The sequence below is a fragment of the Tachyglossus aculeatus genome, chromosome 24 (assembly GCF_015852505.1).
Source record: "Tachyglossus aculeatus isolate mTacAcu1 chromosome 24, mTacAcu1.pri, whole genome shotgun sequence".
NCBI classification, from domain to species: Eukaryota; Metazoa; Chordata; class Mammalia; order Monotremata; family Tachyglossidae; genus Tachyglossus; species Tachyglossus aculeatus.
Window position 1 is genome coordinate 14,690,206 of NC_052089.1, and position 19,625 is coordinate 14,709,830.

A 19,625-nucleotide genomic window follows, 5' to 3' on the forward strand; every position below is an offset into this window, starting at 1 on the left:
CCTGTTGCTTGTTATCCTTCCACCCAGATTTTTTTACCTAGACTTGGGACTATGCACTTGTTAGTACTCAAGTGTTTTCACAGTGACAATCAAGGCTTTACCCCTACCAGAAGTATTTCATTATGTCAGTCAACATCATTTATCAAGCATCTATTTTGTAAGTGGAACTGTTCTAGGTACTGAGAGTTTTCAGAAAAATAAGAATAACCCAAACCCAGTAGGAATTTATCTAATCAAGGAGAGAGGGAAGCATTAAAATGCAGATAAGTCCCAGGGGCTCAAGACATCAGAATTTGCAAAGACAAACATAAGAGCTTTTCACTCTGACTCAGCTTTTCATTCCTGTACTCTTGGAAAGAAACCCTCTTAATTTTTCTCTTTGTACCTCAATGTTAGCACTTAGGTACTATTATTCCTCTTCTAGGTTCCCTTTCCCTCCTATCGTTACTTTTATGTGCTAGATCACACCCAAAGCTTCTGAGGGGGTGCCAGAGTTTTTCATACCTAGCATCAAGCACTACCTCCACAACATCACCAAGATCCGCCCTTTCCTCTCCATCCAAACCGCTACCCTGCTTGTTCAATCTCTCATCCTATCCCGACTGGATTACTGCATCAGCCTCCTCTCTGATCTCCCATCCTCCTGTCTCTTCCCACTTCAGTCTATACTTCACGCAGCTGCCTGGATCATCTTTGTGCAGAAATGCTCTGGGCATCATCATCAATCGTATTTATTGAGCGCTTACTATGTGCAGAGCACTGTACTAAGCGCTTGGGAAGTACAAATTGGCAACATATAGAGACAGTCCCTACCCAACAGTGGGCTCACAGTCTAAAAGGGGGAGACAGAGAATAAAACCAAATGGCAGCAAGCCTTGTGACTCCCAGGCCCCTACCCTGTCCCCATGCAGCAGACAAACGGCAGCAAACCTTGCGACTCGCAGGCCCCTACCCTGTCATCATCAATCACATTTATTGAGCGCTTACTATGTGCAGAGCACTGTACTAAGCGCTTGGGAAGTACAAATTGGCAACATATAGAGACAGTCCCTACCCAACAGTGGGTTCACAGTCTAAAAGGGGGAGACAGAGAACAAAACCAAACGGCAGCAAGCCTTGTGACTCCCAGGCCCCTACCCTGTTCCCATGCAGCAGACAAACGGCAGCAAACCTTGCGACTCGCAGGCCCCTACCCTGTCATCATCAATCACATTTATTGAGCGCTTACTATGTGCAGAGCACTGTACTAAGCGCTTGGGAAGTACAAATTGGCAACATATAGAGACAGTCCCTACCCAACAGTGTGTTCACAGTCTAAAAGGGGGAGACAGAGAACAAACCCAAATGGCAGCAAGCCTTGTGACTCCCAGGCCCCTACCCCGTTCCCATGCAGCAGACAAACGGCAGCAAACCTTGTGACTCCCAGGCCCCTACCCTGTCATCATCAATCGTATTTATTGAGCGCTTACTATGTGCAGAGCACTGTACTAAGCGCTTGGGAAGTACAAATTGACAACATATAGAGACAGTCCCTACCCAAGAGTGGGCTCACATACTAAAAGGGGGAGACAGAGAACAAAACCAAATGGCAGCAAACCTTGTGACTCCCAGGCCCCTACCCTGTCCCCATGCAGCAGACAAACGGCAGCAAACCTTGCGACTCGCAGGCCCCTACCCTGTCATCATCAATCACATTTATTGAGCGCTTAATATGTGCAGAGCACTGTACTAAGCGCTTGGGAAGTACAAATTGGCAACATATAGAGACAGTCCCTACCCAACAGTGGGCTCACAGTCTAAAAGGGGGAGACAGAGAACAAAACCAAATGGCAGCAAGCCTTGTGACTCCCAGGCCCCTACCCTGTCCCCATGCAGCAGACAAACGGCAGTAAACCTTGTGACTCCCAGGCCCCTACCCTGTCATCATCATCATCATCAATCGTATTTATTGAGCGCTTACTATGTGTAGAGCACTGTACTAAGCGCTTGGGAAGTACAAATTGGCAACATATAGAGACAGTCCCTACCCAACAGTGGGCTCACAGTCTAAAAGGGGGGGACAGAGAACAAACCCAAATGGCAGCAAACCTTGTGACTCCCAGGCCCCTACCCTGTCCCCATGCAGCAGACAAACGGCAGCAAACCTTGCGACTCGCAGGCCCCTACCCTGTCATCATCAATCGCATTTATTAAGCGCTTACTATGTGCAGAGCACTGTACTAAGCGCTTGGGAAGTACAAATTGGCAACATATAGAGACAGTCCCTACCCAACAGTGGGCTCACAGGCATGCTACTCCCCTCCTCAAAAATCTCCAGTGGCTACCAGTCAACCTACACATCAGGCAAAAACTCCTCACTCTCGGCTTCAAGGCTGTCCATCACCTCGCCCCCTCCTACCTCACCTCCCTTCTTTCCTTCTACAGCCCAACCCGCATCCTCCGCTCCCCTGCCGCTAACCTCCTCACCTGTCCCGCCGTCGACCCCCAGCCCACATCCTCCCCCTGGCCTGGAATGCCCTCCCTCCATACATCTGCCAAGCTAACTCTCTTCCTCCCTTCAAAGCCCTACTGAGAGCTCACCTCCTCTAGGAGGCCTTCCCAGACTGAGCCTCTTCCTTTCTTTCCCCCTCCCCATCCCCCTGCCCTACCTCCTTCCCCTTCCCACAGCAACTGTATATATGTTTGTACAGATTTATTACTCTATTTATTTAATTATACATATTTACTATTCTATTTATTTTGTTAATGATGTGCATCTAGTTTTACTTCTATTTATTCTGATGACTTGACACCTGTCCACGTGTTTTTTTTTGTTGTCTGTCTGCCCCCTCTAGACTGTGAGCCCGTTGCTGGGTAGGGACCGTCTCTGTACTCTTGCCAACTTGTACTTCCCAAGTGCTTAGTACAGTGCTCTGCACACAGTAAGTGCTCAATAAATACGATTGAATGAATGAATAAATACGATTGAATGAATGAATGAATGAATAATGACCATGATACTTGCTAAAATAGTGTAGCATGAATACATTTTATTCCTTCATTCATTATACATGCCCCAAGGGAAAACAGGATTGGAATTATTCATCAATTTTGGTCAAGAAGCAGTGGTTTCTGAATTAGCTTGAACAGGATGGAATAGCCTCTGTCATTTAGAAAACCCTGAGAGTTCAGACTTTGAAAGTCAAATGGAATTACTGGAAAAATCCCATTTGCTACTTTATAGCTAAGGAAATTTCAAGACTTGAATGGTGCCATGATCTGCTACAAAAAAACAAACAACCTTATATTACTCTTTTTAAAGATGAGATAATCCTTGGAATATTTTATGTAGTTATTTTGCTAGAGGAGGATCAAGTACGATAAGGGGACATGAAAAGAAGGTAATATCACTCAAGCTGGGCAAAAGCAGTTCCCAGTTTGCTTGCTTTTTCTTTCCTAACAGTTATTATTTAGTCAATTTATTTACAGTCCTGAGATAAAGAACCTGGATCTGGAAAAATAAGTATACCCATCAATACTATGATTTAGAGGGCAGTGTTCCATAAGGGCAATGTTCTAGAAGAGCAGTCACTGAAATTTTATAGGATTATGTTGGTGAGTTATTCTAGAATTATGCCTGTGACCATTTCCTCCTCAGAGTAAACTTGTACAAATTGCCAAAAGAGTGAATCAGAAACCTGATTTCATGACACAATTTAAAATGCATTCAGAGATATTAAAATAAGTTCCTAAAATATCTGCATGTCAATTGCTTTTTGTGACAAAAAAAACCCAAAACAAAACCATTTGACTCTTTTAAATGAGATCCCACTTTCATTGCCCTAGGCCAGTGATATCTGTGCTTCTAAAGGAAATGAACTTTTCAAAAATGATAATTAAGAAATTAATTATAGTATAATAATAATAACAATAATAATGGCATTTATTAAGCACTTACTATGTGCAAAGCACTGTTCTAAGTGCTGGGAGGGACACAAGATTAGCAGGTTGCCCCACCTGGGGCTCACAGTCTTTATCCTCATTTTACAGATGAGGTAACTGAGGCCCAGAGAAGTTAAGTGACTTGCCCAAAGTCACACAGCTGACAAGTGGTGGAGCCGGGATTAGAACCCATGACCTCTGGCTCCCAAGCCTGGGCTCATTCCACTGAGCCACGCTGCTTCTCTAGTATCAGTTAGACTTTCAATTTCCCAAGACTCCCTAACTAAAATCAGCATGCATCATTGAAAAGAGGTTTGGCATTGCTGATAGTCCTCCATTTCTAAAAATCATCAGATAATTCCTCAATCAATATTTGGCATAAAATGAAGAACACTTCAGAACATCAATAATCCATGATTCAAATAGGTTTACAAAGTACTAATTTCAAAGAGTCTCCATGTTTTATAGCTTTGTCAATGACTAGTTCATTCTTCCGGTGATAAAGATTTTGATATTTGTCCAGTGTGTCCAGTACTGGGATAGATACACTTTAATCCAGTCAGACACAGGCCCTGTCCCACATGGGGCTTACAGTCTTTATGAGTGAGAAAAGTTATTGACTGTGACAGGGACAGGGACTGTGTTCAACCTAATTTGCTTATATCCACCCCAGCACTTAGTACAGTGCTTGGTGCACAGTAAGTGCTTAACAAATAGCATTATTATTATTATTATTATTATTATTATTATTATTATTATTACCATGATTTCCCTAACATAAGTTCTTTAAGATAAGTCTTTTAGACTGTGAGCCCACTGTTGGGTAGGGACTGTCTCTATGTGATGCCAATTTGTACTTCCCAAGCGCTTAGTACAGTGCTCTGCACATAGTAAGCGCTCAATAAATACGATTGATTGATTGATTGATTGATTAAGATAGAACTTCGTGGTAGCAAAAATCACCACTCTGGAGATAGCTATCTCATGGAAGTGTTCGAAATAAGAGACTATCTCCCACTCCTCCACTTTTTTAGGTCACACACATGATTTATCTCATGCCTTGTTTTTTTAAATATCAGATTCTGTCAGTATAATCTCTACTTTTAATGTTCATTTAGTACATTTAGTTCATTTAGCCAAACAACCAGACTCAGAAGCAAAAGGTCAATAAAGATATTTGTTTCTCAGCCAACAGGATTTAAAGATGAAGAGTTAGACCATGTCTGATTCTCTCTGTCTGTTTTTCACTTGCTCTTTTCCTCTCATCGGCTGCTCTCACATCAAATCCGTCAAGTTTAAAATGCAGTGTGCTAAGTGCAGTGCGCAATGAAGATGATGGAGAACAGTGCACTCTTGTGGGGCAAAATTAAAACCAGCAAGTAACCAAATTCTTTCTTTGGGAAGAACAATTATGTGTTTCCGTGAAGTAGGACTGCAGCAATGAAAGAGAGTAAGCTAATTCAAGGCACGGAGATTTGCAGCCATAAAGTGAACTTTTGCATTCACTCTTGAAGCCTTCCAAAGTTTAAATTGTGCAGTAAGTCCCATTTTGTTATGATTTCTAACTTACATTTTAGATAGCAACACAAAAAAAATTCTGTCAGAGGTGTTAGGTTTCAACCGGTTGGCCAGCTAAGGAAAATTTAGAAAGTTTCCGTGGAATAGCATTTCATTTAGACCTTTGTACACAGTTTACTCAATTTGGGGTGTGTGTGCGTTAAATCCAATTCTACTAATTGCTGACTCAAAACAACGCAGTCTGTCACTTCACATCAAGGTGCATCCATCACATAACCTTGTATCATGGTATTTAATGGGTGATGTAATGGGTTGTGACATGACTGACATAACTGAATGAGACATTTTTCAATCTTTTACTTCAGGTCCTATATCTGGCTGTCTTTGATGTTTATTTTCATTTAAACAGAAGCCTAAACAGGGAGTACAAGGGGCAAAGCCACTGCTTTTCACTTCTGAGAACAGAGAGCAAGTCTGTGCCCATCTTAAGGCACAAAACGGCAGAAAACAATATCCATCTGGCAGCTGACTGGAGCTCATTAAAAATGGACTGGTTCGTTCTGGCAACTAGGTGCACTTTCATTCAGTTAGGAAACTATATAGAGTAACCAGGAACTCTAAAACAGAATGAATTTGTTGCTCTAGAAGCAGATCATGCTAGTGAGAGTTTGTGACACCCTGTCGGGGTTGTCTGACGAAGGTCAGCCACTGTTTGTTTTTGGAATACTTTTGAAAATATTTCATTCCAGGTTATATTAGAGCTTTTGCTTCAGACCTTTAGAAAGCATAACATCCTTACCTAACTTGGAGGCCCTTCAGACTCAGCTATGCATAAATTTCAGAAGAAAAGAAAAGTCAGCTGTAACAGTGTGATACTGAGAAAAAAAGTATTTTTATTTCCTACAGTTTAGGTATTTAATTGCAATTGTAGATTTTGAATCTCATCACTCTCCAAAAATGAAATGCACATGATGAAAGGTTCTATCATAGACTGTAAGCTCCTCATGGGCAATGATTCATTCATTCAATTGTATTTATTGAGTGCTTACTGTGTGCAGAGAACTGTACTAAGTGCTTGGGAAGTACAAGTTGGCAACATATAGAGACAGTCCCTACCTAACAATGGGTAACTGAGGCCCAGAGAAGTGAAATGACTTGTCCAAAGTCACACAGCCGATAAGTGGCAGAGTCAGGATTAGAACCCATGACCTCTGACTCCCAAGCCCGGGATCTTGCCACTGAGCCACGCTGCTTCTCCTTGCTGGGCAGTGAAGTACAGGCTCGTCAGAAATTTTCTGGGATTTGGTTTCGGGTGATCGGTGACCTCTAATAGTAATTATAACAACCGTGGCATGTGCTATGTGCAAAGCACTGGGTAAGGCGCTGGGCACAGCGCCTAGGAACAACCCAATCTGGTTTTTAGTCACTTTCTGGGAGATTCCAACAACATAATAACATCTCGAACATTTTCTGAGGTAGGGGGGCGTCGGTGGGGTCTCGGGGGCACTTAGGAAAGAGCAGCAGCTGCCCCTCAAGCAAAGGAGAGAGAGAAGAGGCCAGCCACTTCCGCTGCCATGATCAATTCTACTTAGTCTATTGTACTTTTCCAAGCACGTGGTACAGTGCTTTGCACACAGTAAGTGCTCAATAAATACCACTGACTGATTACATATGTAACACTAAGCCGGAAACATCTGGAATGTCATTTTTTTAAGGTATTTGTTAAGCACTTACTAAGCGTCAGCCACCGTACTAAGTCCTGGGTGGATACAAGCTAATCGAGCTGGACACAGTCCATGCCCAAGGGGGCTCAATATCCTAATCTCCATTTTACAGGTGAGGTAAGTGAAGCAGAGAGAAGTGAAATGTCTTGCCCAAGGTCACAAAGCAGACAAGTGGTGGTGCTGGGATTAGAACACTTACTCCCAGGACCGTGTTCTATCCACTACCTGCTTCTCAGTAAGTCATCATTTACTTCTGGAAGTATGACAATTTTGCACAAACCAAGAATGCTCCTCTGGGTAGGCCTTTGAACCCCCTTCCAATTTCTCAAGAGCCTTCATATTCCCCTTCAGATCAATGTTCTTATGTGTTCCCCTCTAGACTGTAAGCTCATTGTGGATAGGGAATGTGCCTGTTTATTTTTATATTGCACTCTCCCAAGTGCTTAGTACAGTGCTCTGCATACCCTAAGCACTCAATGAATTTGTTAAATAAATGAATGCTCCCCAAAAAGGACTATAAAAGCCACCAATTCCATACTGAAACTGGAAAGTGGGGACAGATCAGTTGAGAATCAAACTGCCTTGTTCAAAACTGAACAACTGGCCACCCAAGCAGGGATTATATAATTCACATATTGTAGTAGTCATCATGTACACTATTTTCTGGAAGTATGACGATTTTGCACAAACCAAGAATGCTTCTCTGGGTAGGCCTTTGAACCCCCTTCCATTTTCTCAAGAGCCTTCATATTCCCCTTCAGATCAATGTTCTTTTGTGATCCCCTCTAGACTGTAAGCTCACTCTGGATAGGGAATGTGCCTGTTTATTTTTATATTGTACTCTCCCAAGTGCTTAGTACAGTGCTCTGCTTACAGTAAGCACTCAATGAATTTGATTAAATAAATGAATGCTCCCCAAAAAGGACTATAAAAGCCACCAATTCCATATTGAAACCGGAAAGTGGGGACAGATCAGTTGAGAATCAAACTGCCTTGTTCAAAACTGAACAACTGGCCACCCTAGCAGGGATTATATTGTCTACTTATATTTTACTCACCCAAGTGCTTTGTACATTGTTCTGTCCATATTAGTCACTCAAAAATTACAATTGATGGATTAGTGTCCATAATAATCAGAACAATTGTTGAGACAGGACTGGCATTCTGCTGAGCTGCCCTATTGTTCCCAGATAACATTTGAGGTCCCGGCAAACAATTGGTTGTTGATATACAACATTAGATCAAGAATCGGGTTTCCCCTTTGTATTGAAGCTGTTATAAAATAATTACCTGCTCCGACAACTTTGTCAATTGATATAGTTGCAGCGTCCAATTCCTTGGCAAATTCATGAACAGCTTGGTTGGGGTCCTCATAGGTATGTGGATCTACGTAGGTTCTGAGGCCTGGAAGTTTTACTGTTGAAGGAACAAACAAATATTTTATTTGGCAGCTATGACAGCTTCTAGAATAGCTACTAAATGAGCCAGGCACAGAGGTCAAGAAGATTAATAGTAATGGAAATAGAAGGGCAGAACAGAAAACACTGACCTAAGATTCTTTTCTAATTTTTCAGGCCCTGATTTGCATGTGCATGCACACACACACACACAGACACACACACACACAGACACACACAGACACACACACACATGTGTGCACGCTTTCCCCCTCCCCACCCCAATCAGGAAGGCTTAGAAGCCATGGAAAGTTGGGAACAGGGCACAGAAATTCAAGCTTAGAATCTCAGGCTTAATTTCCAGTACTGCCCTGATCCAAGGAAGTCGTGGCACTGTGACTCTGTGCCTCCATTTCCTTATTTCCACAAGTGAGGAAAGTTTCTGCCCTAAAAAAAAAAAAAAAACCCAACCCAGATACAGCATTTAAAATAAAACACTAAATTAGTTACAGAATTTGACTCAATTCAATGTTCAACTCTTACTACACATCCAGTCCAGTCTACCTGCTTGGAACTACCTGTATAAATATGAATTCCTTTTTAAAACATTCTGAATTACCAGATTAAATCAACTCATGTCATGCTCACAACAAAGTTCTAGTCCTTTTATGTATTAAAAAACCCAACTATAAATTTATTCTCAGGCATTCCTTCCAGGAGCTAGTGTTCCAAACACAGCACGGTGCATATTTACTATTAATCACAATTGTAATGAAACATTCCCTTAGGTAGGAATACCTTCAAGAATAAATGTGACATCTGAGGGTAGAACCTTTTCAGCTAATAATATAAAATATGTTATTCCCATATTTATATATAAAAAAATCTATGTCGGAATTAAAAGAGATCTTCAAACAAATGCACAGGTCACTGAAAAACACCTTTAGGTGAAATTTCTGTCCCCCCAATGTGAAGGATGGAAGAGGGATTCCCTTCTTCTGAGAGAGATGGCAGAAGGGGAGAAATAGTGGAAATAGTCTCACTTGAAGAAACTCTTGGTTGTTGTCTTGGGGGAGGAACAGCAACAATAACTAAGTGTAACCAGAAACAAAGATATAATACAGGTTTTCTCTCAGCTTCTAGTCCTTGGGTTCACTCTGAACATAGATTAACAAGATACTGAACCACATTCCAAGTTCCTTTACCTTAAATAACCTACGGGGTTAAAGGACTATGCTGACCTCTGACATAATAGTCCATGTACTTAGTGAGGTTAAGCAAAATAAAATTAGTCTTTGTAACTAAGAAAGTGCACGTTGTATTCTCAAACCTCAGGTAGATCAAGGCATTCTTTTAATAGACAATCATAAACGTTTTTATTGTAAAGCATAAAAAAATGTATTCTATGGAGATTTACTGGCATCAGAATTTACAGGGAGGATTACAATATATATTTCCAAGATAATTGCCTCAAAATATTGCACAACAAGAGTAAGCTTTTAAAGGTCTTTTTTTTAAAGCATAAGGAAAGCACAGAAAAATATGTGCATTATTAAACAGTCCAATGATTAAAGTATCATTCCCAAGTAAAAAAAAAAAGTAATTGGACATATATTGTGTTCATTTAAAAAATCTTGTAAATGGATTTTCCATCCACACTTAATGTAAGTTCCAGGCCACCACTTCCTACCTGGGGAAAAAAATAACATACCCACTAAAAAAGAAAAGGCCTGTTCACTGTGGGAGTTTGACTGCTGAATTTTAATGCTGACTATCGAGACCCCAGAGATCAGGTGATCATAACTGCAAAGAGCTTAATCCCTTCACACCAATAATTAAGGGCAAGCATATATAATAACTGAGTTCTGTCATGAAAAACAGATAATAAACACATGCACATGTGTTAAGCTGCACTACTTTACAGCTCATTCTGTGCAAACACAATCATTTACCTTTCCATTTTACCAGCAGGAGTTGCCCTGAGGGTAACTAAAAGTAAAAAAGAACCAGGCAGAAAGGGCAAGAGGATAGGATCTGAGGAGGTGAAACATATTTCTGGTCCTTTGAAGCAATATTATAGGTTTTGTAATAAGGCTGGAGGGAACAGTTCATAGCTGGAGCTTTTTTAAGTAACACAGAATGAACCAACTGAAATAAACCAGCTGCTCTATTTAAGATGCAGAAAGTTTACGACAGGCATCCAAGTTACTTTATCCTCCTGCAGTTAGGATAAAGTGCATTTTTTTGGTCTCACAAGGGCACGGTGAAATTGAAAGGAAATAAAGTTGCAACAACCACCACCACAAATACTGACAACCCTGTACAATACGGTAACCCATCTTGAGGCCGCTCACAGAAAATTTATCAAAGCTCCCAATTCATGAGATTTATGATTCTCATAAAATGAACAGAGTCAGCTTGGTACTGTCCTAAAAATGGTATTTAGAGCTGACCATCCAGTTCAAATTAAAAGCAACTAATCCACAGGAATTTAAGTGCACTGACTAATTTACGAATGGTGACCTGACACTGTGTTGGGTACAGAGAGAAAAACAAAACCTGGCCTGTAATTCATTCATGACACTTTTTTATGGCCACTTTTATTGAATAATCTAATTAACTCTGAATGAAGAAACATTTTATTGATTAAGGGCACATGCAACTATTGGGGTGTTTATATCCAGTTTGTTAACCGTTAGCTGCAGGATTTTGGGGCAGAGTACTGTACTCTTGACGGTTGAGAAACCAGAGGGAGAGGAATACACAACAAACAGAGAAGAATTACTCATTCAATCGGATTTATTGAGCGCTTACTGTGTGCAGAGCTGGATTATGGTGAGTGGCACCACTTCTCTCCCACAGCAGTTATATTTGAAAACGCTCTTTCTCCTACTTACCACACCTATACTTCACATTGGCAATTTATCCAGTTTTCATTCAAGATGCAGCCAACACTTAAGTACCTAGAGTTTCCTCCAAAAGATATCCCTAGTATCACTTGAATATGAATAGAATTTGTATAGAAAGCACAGGCAAAGGTGAAGCATGTTTTTTAACTGAATTTTAACGTTATGATAGAATGGTAAATCCTACCCTAGGAACTAGTTCTCATTATCACTTCATGAACAAAACATCTCAGATTTTAAAATGGAGGCTGATTTTCAGTCGCTACTTTCCCAAGCTGTGGTTTTGAAAGGTGAATAGGGTTTATTGTCAAAAACAGCTGGCTTGACTTGTTTCACAAAACAAACCAAAAAACAGAAAGTAGTCTGATATGAAATTAGGCACTTGGTTCCCCCAGAGCTTGCTTTTTAGAGGAAATTAGACGAGACTAAAAAAAAAAAGTAGGGATTAAAAATGGGAACAATTTCATAGGCTTAGCTACCAACTGGCTATCGAGTGACTCCACAATAAAACAGCATATCTGAAGGCTTCCTCCTGCTTGACTGGCAAAGGGGAGTTAGACATTACCCAGACATTGTCCTTTTATATTCGTTTTGAACTCAGAAAACCTGCTGCCGCTTAGATTTCAGCTAAGAGTGGGTAGTAAGGAAGTTGAAGTTATGCTCTGCATTCAAGCAACGCAGAGCCAGCTCCTTTTAGTACTACTTTGGTGCATTCTTTGATTACAACTCAACACACAGGTTCTCATTCACTTTAAATGTGTAGGTTTCAAGGTGACATGAAAATTATACAGAGAGCTAAACCTCCCTCTCCATACAAGATGAAATTGCTACAATTTTTTGACTGACCTTATTTTTTTGTAAGAAGAATTAAAAAGTAATGTTAAAGTATTTGGAAACTTACAGTGCCCGTTTCCAAAATGAAGCCTCTTCTCATCTGTATTGGGCTTTGATTTGTTATATCCACAAAATCTAAGAAAAAGACAGGGGAGGGAAGAACATTGGAAAAGAGATGTTTAAATATCACAAAACAGCCTGGGCAAAAAGCATGAGACTAAAATATTTTCTCTTCGCCATTAAATGCTTTAGTGAACATTTAATGACCAGAAAACGTTTATCTCAGGGGACCTTGGAAAGCCAACTAATGAGAGGATTTGTTGGGTTTTTTTTCCCCTGCTCCAGTTTAGTTTTACAATTGCCCTAAAATGTGTTTATAGAATATTTAACAACTACTGTAAGATTGGGGTCTGCTATTGTTGGGACTCAGTATGTGCAATATTGCAGCAGCTTTCTGGAGAATGGTTGAGGGGGTTCTGCAAGAGAATGCAAGCAACTGAAAGTAAAATCCAGTGACTCTGCTGCCCAAAAACATTTGACTGACCACACTCATCCAGCTCCCATGGCAGCTAAGGAATGGAAGAATCCACAAAACAGGTGATAAACTCACCTCCCAATCAGTACATACACCACGATGGTGAGGAGAATAATTGCTACTGCAGACGAAATGGCAATCATTACAACCTGGCTATTTTCACTGGAAATGGAGAAAGCTGTAAGGTAAAAATACATATATATATATGTTTATAAGCAGCATTTACAGATCATAACTGACATCCATTAGGGGAATTAATGAAGTCATCTTTACTCTGCTTAGCTTAACCTGAAAATGACTCAATGAGCAATTTCAAGTTAAAAAAGTAATTCTTCACTCAAAATGAATAAAAGCAGAGAAAGCCTGTCTAGGGGATTTTTCTTTTTGTTTTGTCTACGAGCATTTCTAAACTGCCACAAAACGATATTCTAGAGTTTTGCCACAAGAAAAATCAGTGAATATAATGTTCCTTTACATTAAAAGTAAAAGATCAGATGATCTGGAGACCAATGAGAAATCATGGAAGGGGTGCAGGAAAGCATAATTTTAAAAATAATCAATCAATGGCATTTATTGCATGCTTGCTGAGTTCAGAGCACTTGGGAGAGTACAACAGAGTTGGTAGACATGATCCCTACCCTAAAGAACCTTTCAGTCAAAGAAGAATAGGAAATATATTAAGGTAGAAATTACTCAAATCATTATCTTGTCCATTTCAACTAGCTTAAGTGTGTATCTACAAGTCCTATTGTCCAAACAAAACTTAACCAATTGCATCGAACAAGCAATTATAAAATTATAGCAACTACTGGCTAGGGAAACATCTGCTCAGACTGATCATCACACCTTTAAAGAAGCTTTAAGGCCTGTCTTGTTTCAAAGGTAATCTGTTACAAAACAAACGTTAGAAAATCAGATGTCACAAAAGATTAACTTCTTGGTTCAGAATAGTAGTCAAAATTTGGGACAACTAAAAGAAGGATTGAATTGGGAAATTTCCTTACCATTTTCAGGTGAGGGAAAACAGATCACTAGTCCTGAGAAGGCATTGATTTAATTAAACCTTAATAAAATGTTTGGGAAGCAGTCCTAAGTAGATGAGTGTATTTTTTTTTTCATATCTCTATTCTGTACAGACTTCTGTGCCCCTATTTTTTGTTGCTGACAGTTTTTTAACAACTCCTCATAATAGGGTTTCTCTCCTCTAGGAGTTAACTGATACAGCTCAATTTTTTTTCTTATATTATTTTCTACATCTTTTTAAAGTTTGAGAAACTTGAAGTAGACTGCAGGGAACAGGGAACTGTTTGAGGATACGTCCACTCTTAACAGGGTTAAAGACCAGCCACTCACTTACAATACTTTAAAAAATAGGAAATGAAAAAAATACTTCCCATGCCCTCTGTCCCCATTCCTCCCTCAAAATCTAGCATCCCAAGAGTAAAACAATTTAGCTGGTATTGCTAAATCTTACTGTTTAGTTTTTAAGATACTGTATACTTTAAACAGTAGATTTCTTAAACCTCAGACACTCAGGCTATATCAGTATCTCAGAAGCAAAATTAACCAAGGCAATATTTGTGGTATGATCTTGAATTACATTGAACATTTGTAATTTTTTTTTTGGTTTGCAAATTCCTATCCTTATCAGGTAAATCAGGATTAAATACTAGTTGGGGAAATACTGAGCAAGATGGGTCTTCTTGCTTCTTTTTCAATTATTTTATGCAAGGAATATTCATTTTTTTTAAAAAGTGCTTCATTTCTCTGACTGTCCAGACCAGAAGTTGGGCTCAAATTTGTGGAACTTTATTCTGGCAATTAATAATTTATTTTTCAACTCAAACATAAGTGCTAAGAAATTATTTTGAAGATAAAAATAAATATATCTACTACACATGATGGATAACTGCTCTTTTTCTACATTTTCAAATTACAAAATAGACTGAAAACAGCTATCTTACACAGAAATTGGATTATACTGTCACATTATTTTACAATAATTTAATTTCTTTAGAGACATTTCTATGGGGCTTTTGGTTTCCACATTGCAACTCAGCAATCTAGTGTCAAATGAATACCATCTGACAGTGATTTCTCCAGCAATGCAGGCATTTCATTATGGGAGACTGATTGGAAAGAATTTGTCAGGGAAGAACTCTGGTTCTGAAAAAAGAGTCCATTATCTTCCTTAACATATAGAACAGCAGAGCTTTTCTACTGCAGAAAAACTTACTTTGTTCCCAAACATCTTAGAAAATGATGGTTTGAGAGGAGTGCCACTGTTTTTAAGGGGGAATATGTACTTTGCATAAATAGGGAGGCAGTGGTATAGTGGAAAGGGCCTTGGAGTCTAGTTCTAGTCCTAGCTAATCCATTATCCTGTTGAGTCCCTGGGAAGTTTTCTCAAAGTGTAAAATGGGGATACAATATCTGTTCTCCTCCCTCTTGAGTCTCAGTAGGAGAGGGACAAGGTCCAGTTTGACCAATTGTATCTACTCAACACTTTTCACGTGCTTGGCTCATACTGAATGCTTAATAAATACTATTATTGTCAATATTATCGTACAGTTTTGATGGCGGGCTCCTCCTCTGCCTCCCAACCCCTGACTGTGAGAGTCCTTCAAGGCTCATTTCTGGTCTCCTTGCATTCTCCATTTACACCCACTTCCTTGGAGAACTCATTCTCTCCTGTGGCTTCAACCATCACCCATATGCTTTATTGTTATGGAGAGTATAGAGAGTGTCTCTCTGCACTCCAGTCCATACTTCACTCTGCTGCCCAGACCACTTTTCTACAAAAACATTCAGTCCATGTTTCCCCACTCCTCAAGAACCTCCATTGCCCATCCACTGCTGCTTCAAACCGAACTTCTTTACCTTACCAACCACTTTAAAGCACTCAATCACCTTGCCTTCCCAATTTCCTACTATAACTAGCCTATATACTTCGCTCCTCTAATGCCAAACTACTCACTGTACCTAGATCTTGTCTATTTTCCTATCAACCACTCACCCACATCCTGTCTTTGGCCTGGAACGCCCTCCCTCTTCACATCTGACAGACGATCACTCTCCCTACCTTGAAACCCTTATTAAAAGCACATCTCCTCCAACAGGCCTTTCCTGACTAAGCCCTCATTTTCCCTTCTACTCCCTTTTGTATCACCCATGCACTTGGATTTTCTCCTTTCCCTCAGCTCCACAGCACTTATGTATGTATGTATGTATGTATGTATGTGTGTGTGTGTGTGTGTGTGTGTATCTGTAATATATTTATTTACATTAATGTCTGTATCTAGACTAAGTTCGTTGTGGGCAGGGTGCATCTACCAACTCTGTTGTACTCTTCCAAGTGCTTAATAGATAGAGTGCTCTGCACACAGCAGGTGCTCGATAAATACAATTAATTGAGGGCCAATCATCTTAATCAAAGCAATTAAAGTCATATAATCCAAAAATTGCAAACTTTGAAGACCCGGGAAACCAAAATTGGCTGACTAAAATGTCAATAGTAAAATTGTCATGAAGAACAGCAGAACATGTCATTCAACTGTAAGGAATTGAGGATAATAGGAAGAATTGATTTATAAAGATTTTGAAATTGATTGCTTTATTTTAGAGGAACTCTAGTCAAGAATATAACCTACTCTGCGCAATATCCAGAAGAGGTGTTTAATTACAAGTGAATTTTCATAAAGAAAATGCTCCAATAACGTTTACCACTTGGACAATTTTTCCCAACTCTTCTATCTAAGCTGCAATTCCTCATCGAAAGTGTTAGGTTCTAAACTGCTAGGGAATCATAAAAGCCCCAAAGTAACCACCTTTATGCTGAGCAAATTTCTCAATTTAGAAAATACAGCACAACATTTTTCACTGGGAAGGAATGGGGGGGCAACATCTTTAATGTATGCCCAAGAAAAATGCTTTAGTGTAGTATTATATACACAAAACACTTGCCATTTTAAATTTTGTAGAAAGAGCTCCAAATAGACTCTGTAGCCAACAGTAAGAAAATTCATGTGATGTGATTCTCTACAGGTTTCAGGAAAATTCTTAACTCAACAGAACTGAAACAGTTTCTGGGCTGAGCATTTGTAATATAGGTGACAATATGACTTGGGTCCCCTTGGATCAGGAAGTTCACAGGGTGATGCAATAACTCTGGACTCTCATGACACTGAAAATCTGTTATCACACCAGCTTCCAACACCAAGCACACGGTCATATTAATTCCAGAAATGGGAATGTGATAGACTAGGAAAAGAGGAGGAAAAAACCCACCTATGACTGATCCTAATATTCTTTTCAGAATGTTTTAATTTTAAAGATAAAATATAAAATGATATACAATATTAGCAAGAATGACGGATCATAAATAGTTCTTGTGGATCATATTTGCTAAAACCAGTGCAGGAATGAAACTAACCACTCAGTCAGCCTAAAATTGCCTTCACAAACACTTAAAATCATTTGAAATGATACTTACAATCTGGACTCGTTTCAAACTCAAACTTGCGGCTGTTAGTCCCATATCCAGCTGCTGTTCGAGCTCGGATTTGGAATACATAAATTGTATCAGGTTTGAGGCCACTGATGGTAACATTCGTTCCTCTTGCTCTTAAAATTGTGTAACTTGTCTCTTGCTCCTGCTTTGGGTAAAAAAATAACATCATTAAAACCTAATCTTTAAAACTGTACTAAATTACAAGCAGAACACAAATTTGGAATATTTGATACCCTATATGTGTGTCTGCTAAACTTATACCACTCATCATAGTGCTATATATTTAAACTAAAGTTCAACCCAGAAAGATCTACTCTGTTCTTTACATTGATTGCCAAAGAGTAAACCAAAACACATCCCCTACACAGTCCATAATTTTCTCCTGGTTTGACCTTCTTCAGTTTGCAAGGTATTTTGAGTTTGTGCTTGATAAGTTGGGATCATTTCTTCACTCTGAAGTTAGTACTGAAATGTAAAGGGTTAGAGTTTTTTTATAAACTCTCTCTCTATATAACTCTCTCTCTATATATAAGGCTTTTATGCCTTTCTCCAGTACCTAGTTCAAACACTCTAAATGTGTTGTCCTGCTGATGCAGGAAATCAGAACGGCCTATCGCTCTGTCAGCTATGTCATAGTCAAATCTGGTCAAAAATTACAGCTGGGGAAAGTATTTTTTTCTGTTAGTTTCATACATGTTATTTTGGATATTGAGTCAATATAGTGAAATACAACATGAAAGAAACTTTATCTCTGTTGAATTGAGTCTTCTTCCTGGTATTGCATATCAGTCAACACTGGGTAAATCTCTTGAATCAAGTGAACTCAGTTTCCTCCTTTACACATAATGCTAATGGGATTGATGTTGGAAATAAGGGGTGAATTACAAAAACTTACAAATTGGAGTTAAAATTTACTCCCCTCTCTGTGTGAGATGTATGTGGGTTGGGGTGAGTGGAGCTATCAGAAAAATACTTAAAGCATCCTTGGAGGGAAAGAGAGTGTGGGGTAGTATTAATAGCAGTAGTATCACGTCCTCCAGGGAAACAACAGGATGAGGAAAAGAAGATGGCTAAGTCCTTAATCGTTGTAGTTTAGATGCGGTGAATACATACTGAAAGTTACCCATGCTCCCAAAGAAGCCACTCTAAGCCATTTCTGAAGTCACTCTAAACTTCAGTGACACACTACAATGCTTGAATTTTTGTCGTTCTTACCCAAGTTGACCAAATTTGCTCTTTCCCTATGTTGAAAGTTGGATGGAGATGGTTAAAGGCAAGGTAGAATCAGCAACAGAAATAGGTTCATCATTATCCTGAACAACAAGTCATACTCCTTGGATTGGAGAGGGAGGTACCTCAGTTCTTTCAGACCACCATGCAATTTCACTCAACATTTTTACTGAGAATATTAAAGCTGGTTGTTGATTTGGCACCAGAAAACTGTTCTCTGTTTGGAAGCTTCTTTGCATTCATTAAGATTCACTAACCTCTCTCGTGGTTGAGCAGCCTGAAAGTAGCCACAGTTGAAATTGCAAGCTTCAAAAAGGAAGGATGAGTGATTTGCAATTGAGAAACTAAATAATTCACCTTAAGCAAACCCAAAAATTTATGGGTATGCAGATCCTCAAGTCTTACATAATATGACAAAATCATTTGTTTAAATATAACATTAAAGAATAAAAAATGAACATTTAATGCACTGACCTAAAAGCTATATCTTTTCCTTTAAGGGGCATTTAGAATTTAACAAAATGTTTCCACCTGAAATATTTAGCAGATCTTTGAACGGACAAGTTCAAAGTTCTTTATTAACGTAAACAGAGTGTGATGAGTCCCTTCTCACATTAGCCAAGTTTTCATCAGATGTTTTGGATAGAGCACTACTGAGGAAGTAGTGAATGTTCTCCCCATAACACATATCTGTCTAGATATATAGCACTGTTTGGCGCATAGAACAATGCTTGACACATTCCATCATTATTATAGTGATGCTGTACTGTAAAAAATGTTCTGTGCTTGCACCTGGAGTTGGTTAAGTGATGGTACTCTATAATGTTCTAGAATGCAAAGTTCTACAGGAACTCAACTCTTATGTTATAAGCGCTTAGTACAGTGCTCTGCACATAGTAAGTGCTCAACAAATACGATTTATGATGATGTTATATGAGAACTGACTGTACAGGTACAAAGGGTACACCTCAGAGAAATAGACAATAAACATGACCTATGAATGTGGATGTATAAGCATTTCCTCACCACACACACACACACAGTGAAGGG

General features: G+C 39.3%; 1 protein-coding gene across 3 annotated transcripts in view; it reads right to left on the reverse strand.

The window, feature by feature from the left end:
• The window catches only part of EPHA3 (EPH receptor A3), a 95,283-nt gene that overhangs the window by 43,945 nt on the left and 31,713 nt on the right, over positions 1–19,625 (reverse strand). For 2 of the 3 annotated variants that reach the window (XM_038766259.1, XM_038766262.1), the window contains exons 4-7: positions 17,328–17,490; positions 12,911–13,013; positions 12,368–12,435; positions 8,454–8,579 (exon numbers count right to left, since the gene is read on the reverse strand). In XM_038766259.1, coding sequence (XP_038622187.1) covers positions 8,454–8,579; positions 12,368–12,435; positions 12,911–13,013; positions 17,328–17,490 — 460 coding nt within the window. The remainder of the gene's footprint in view (positions 1–8,453; positions 8,580–12,367; positions 12,436–12,910; positions 13,014–17,327; positions 17,491–19,625) is intronic. The other variant, XM_038766260.1, reaches the window with a different exon arrangement.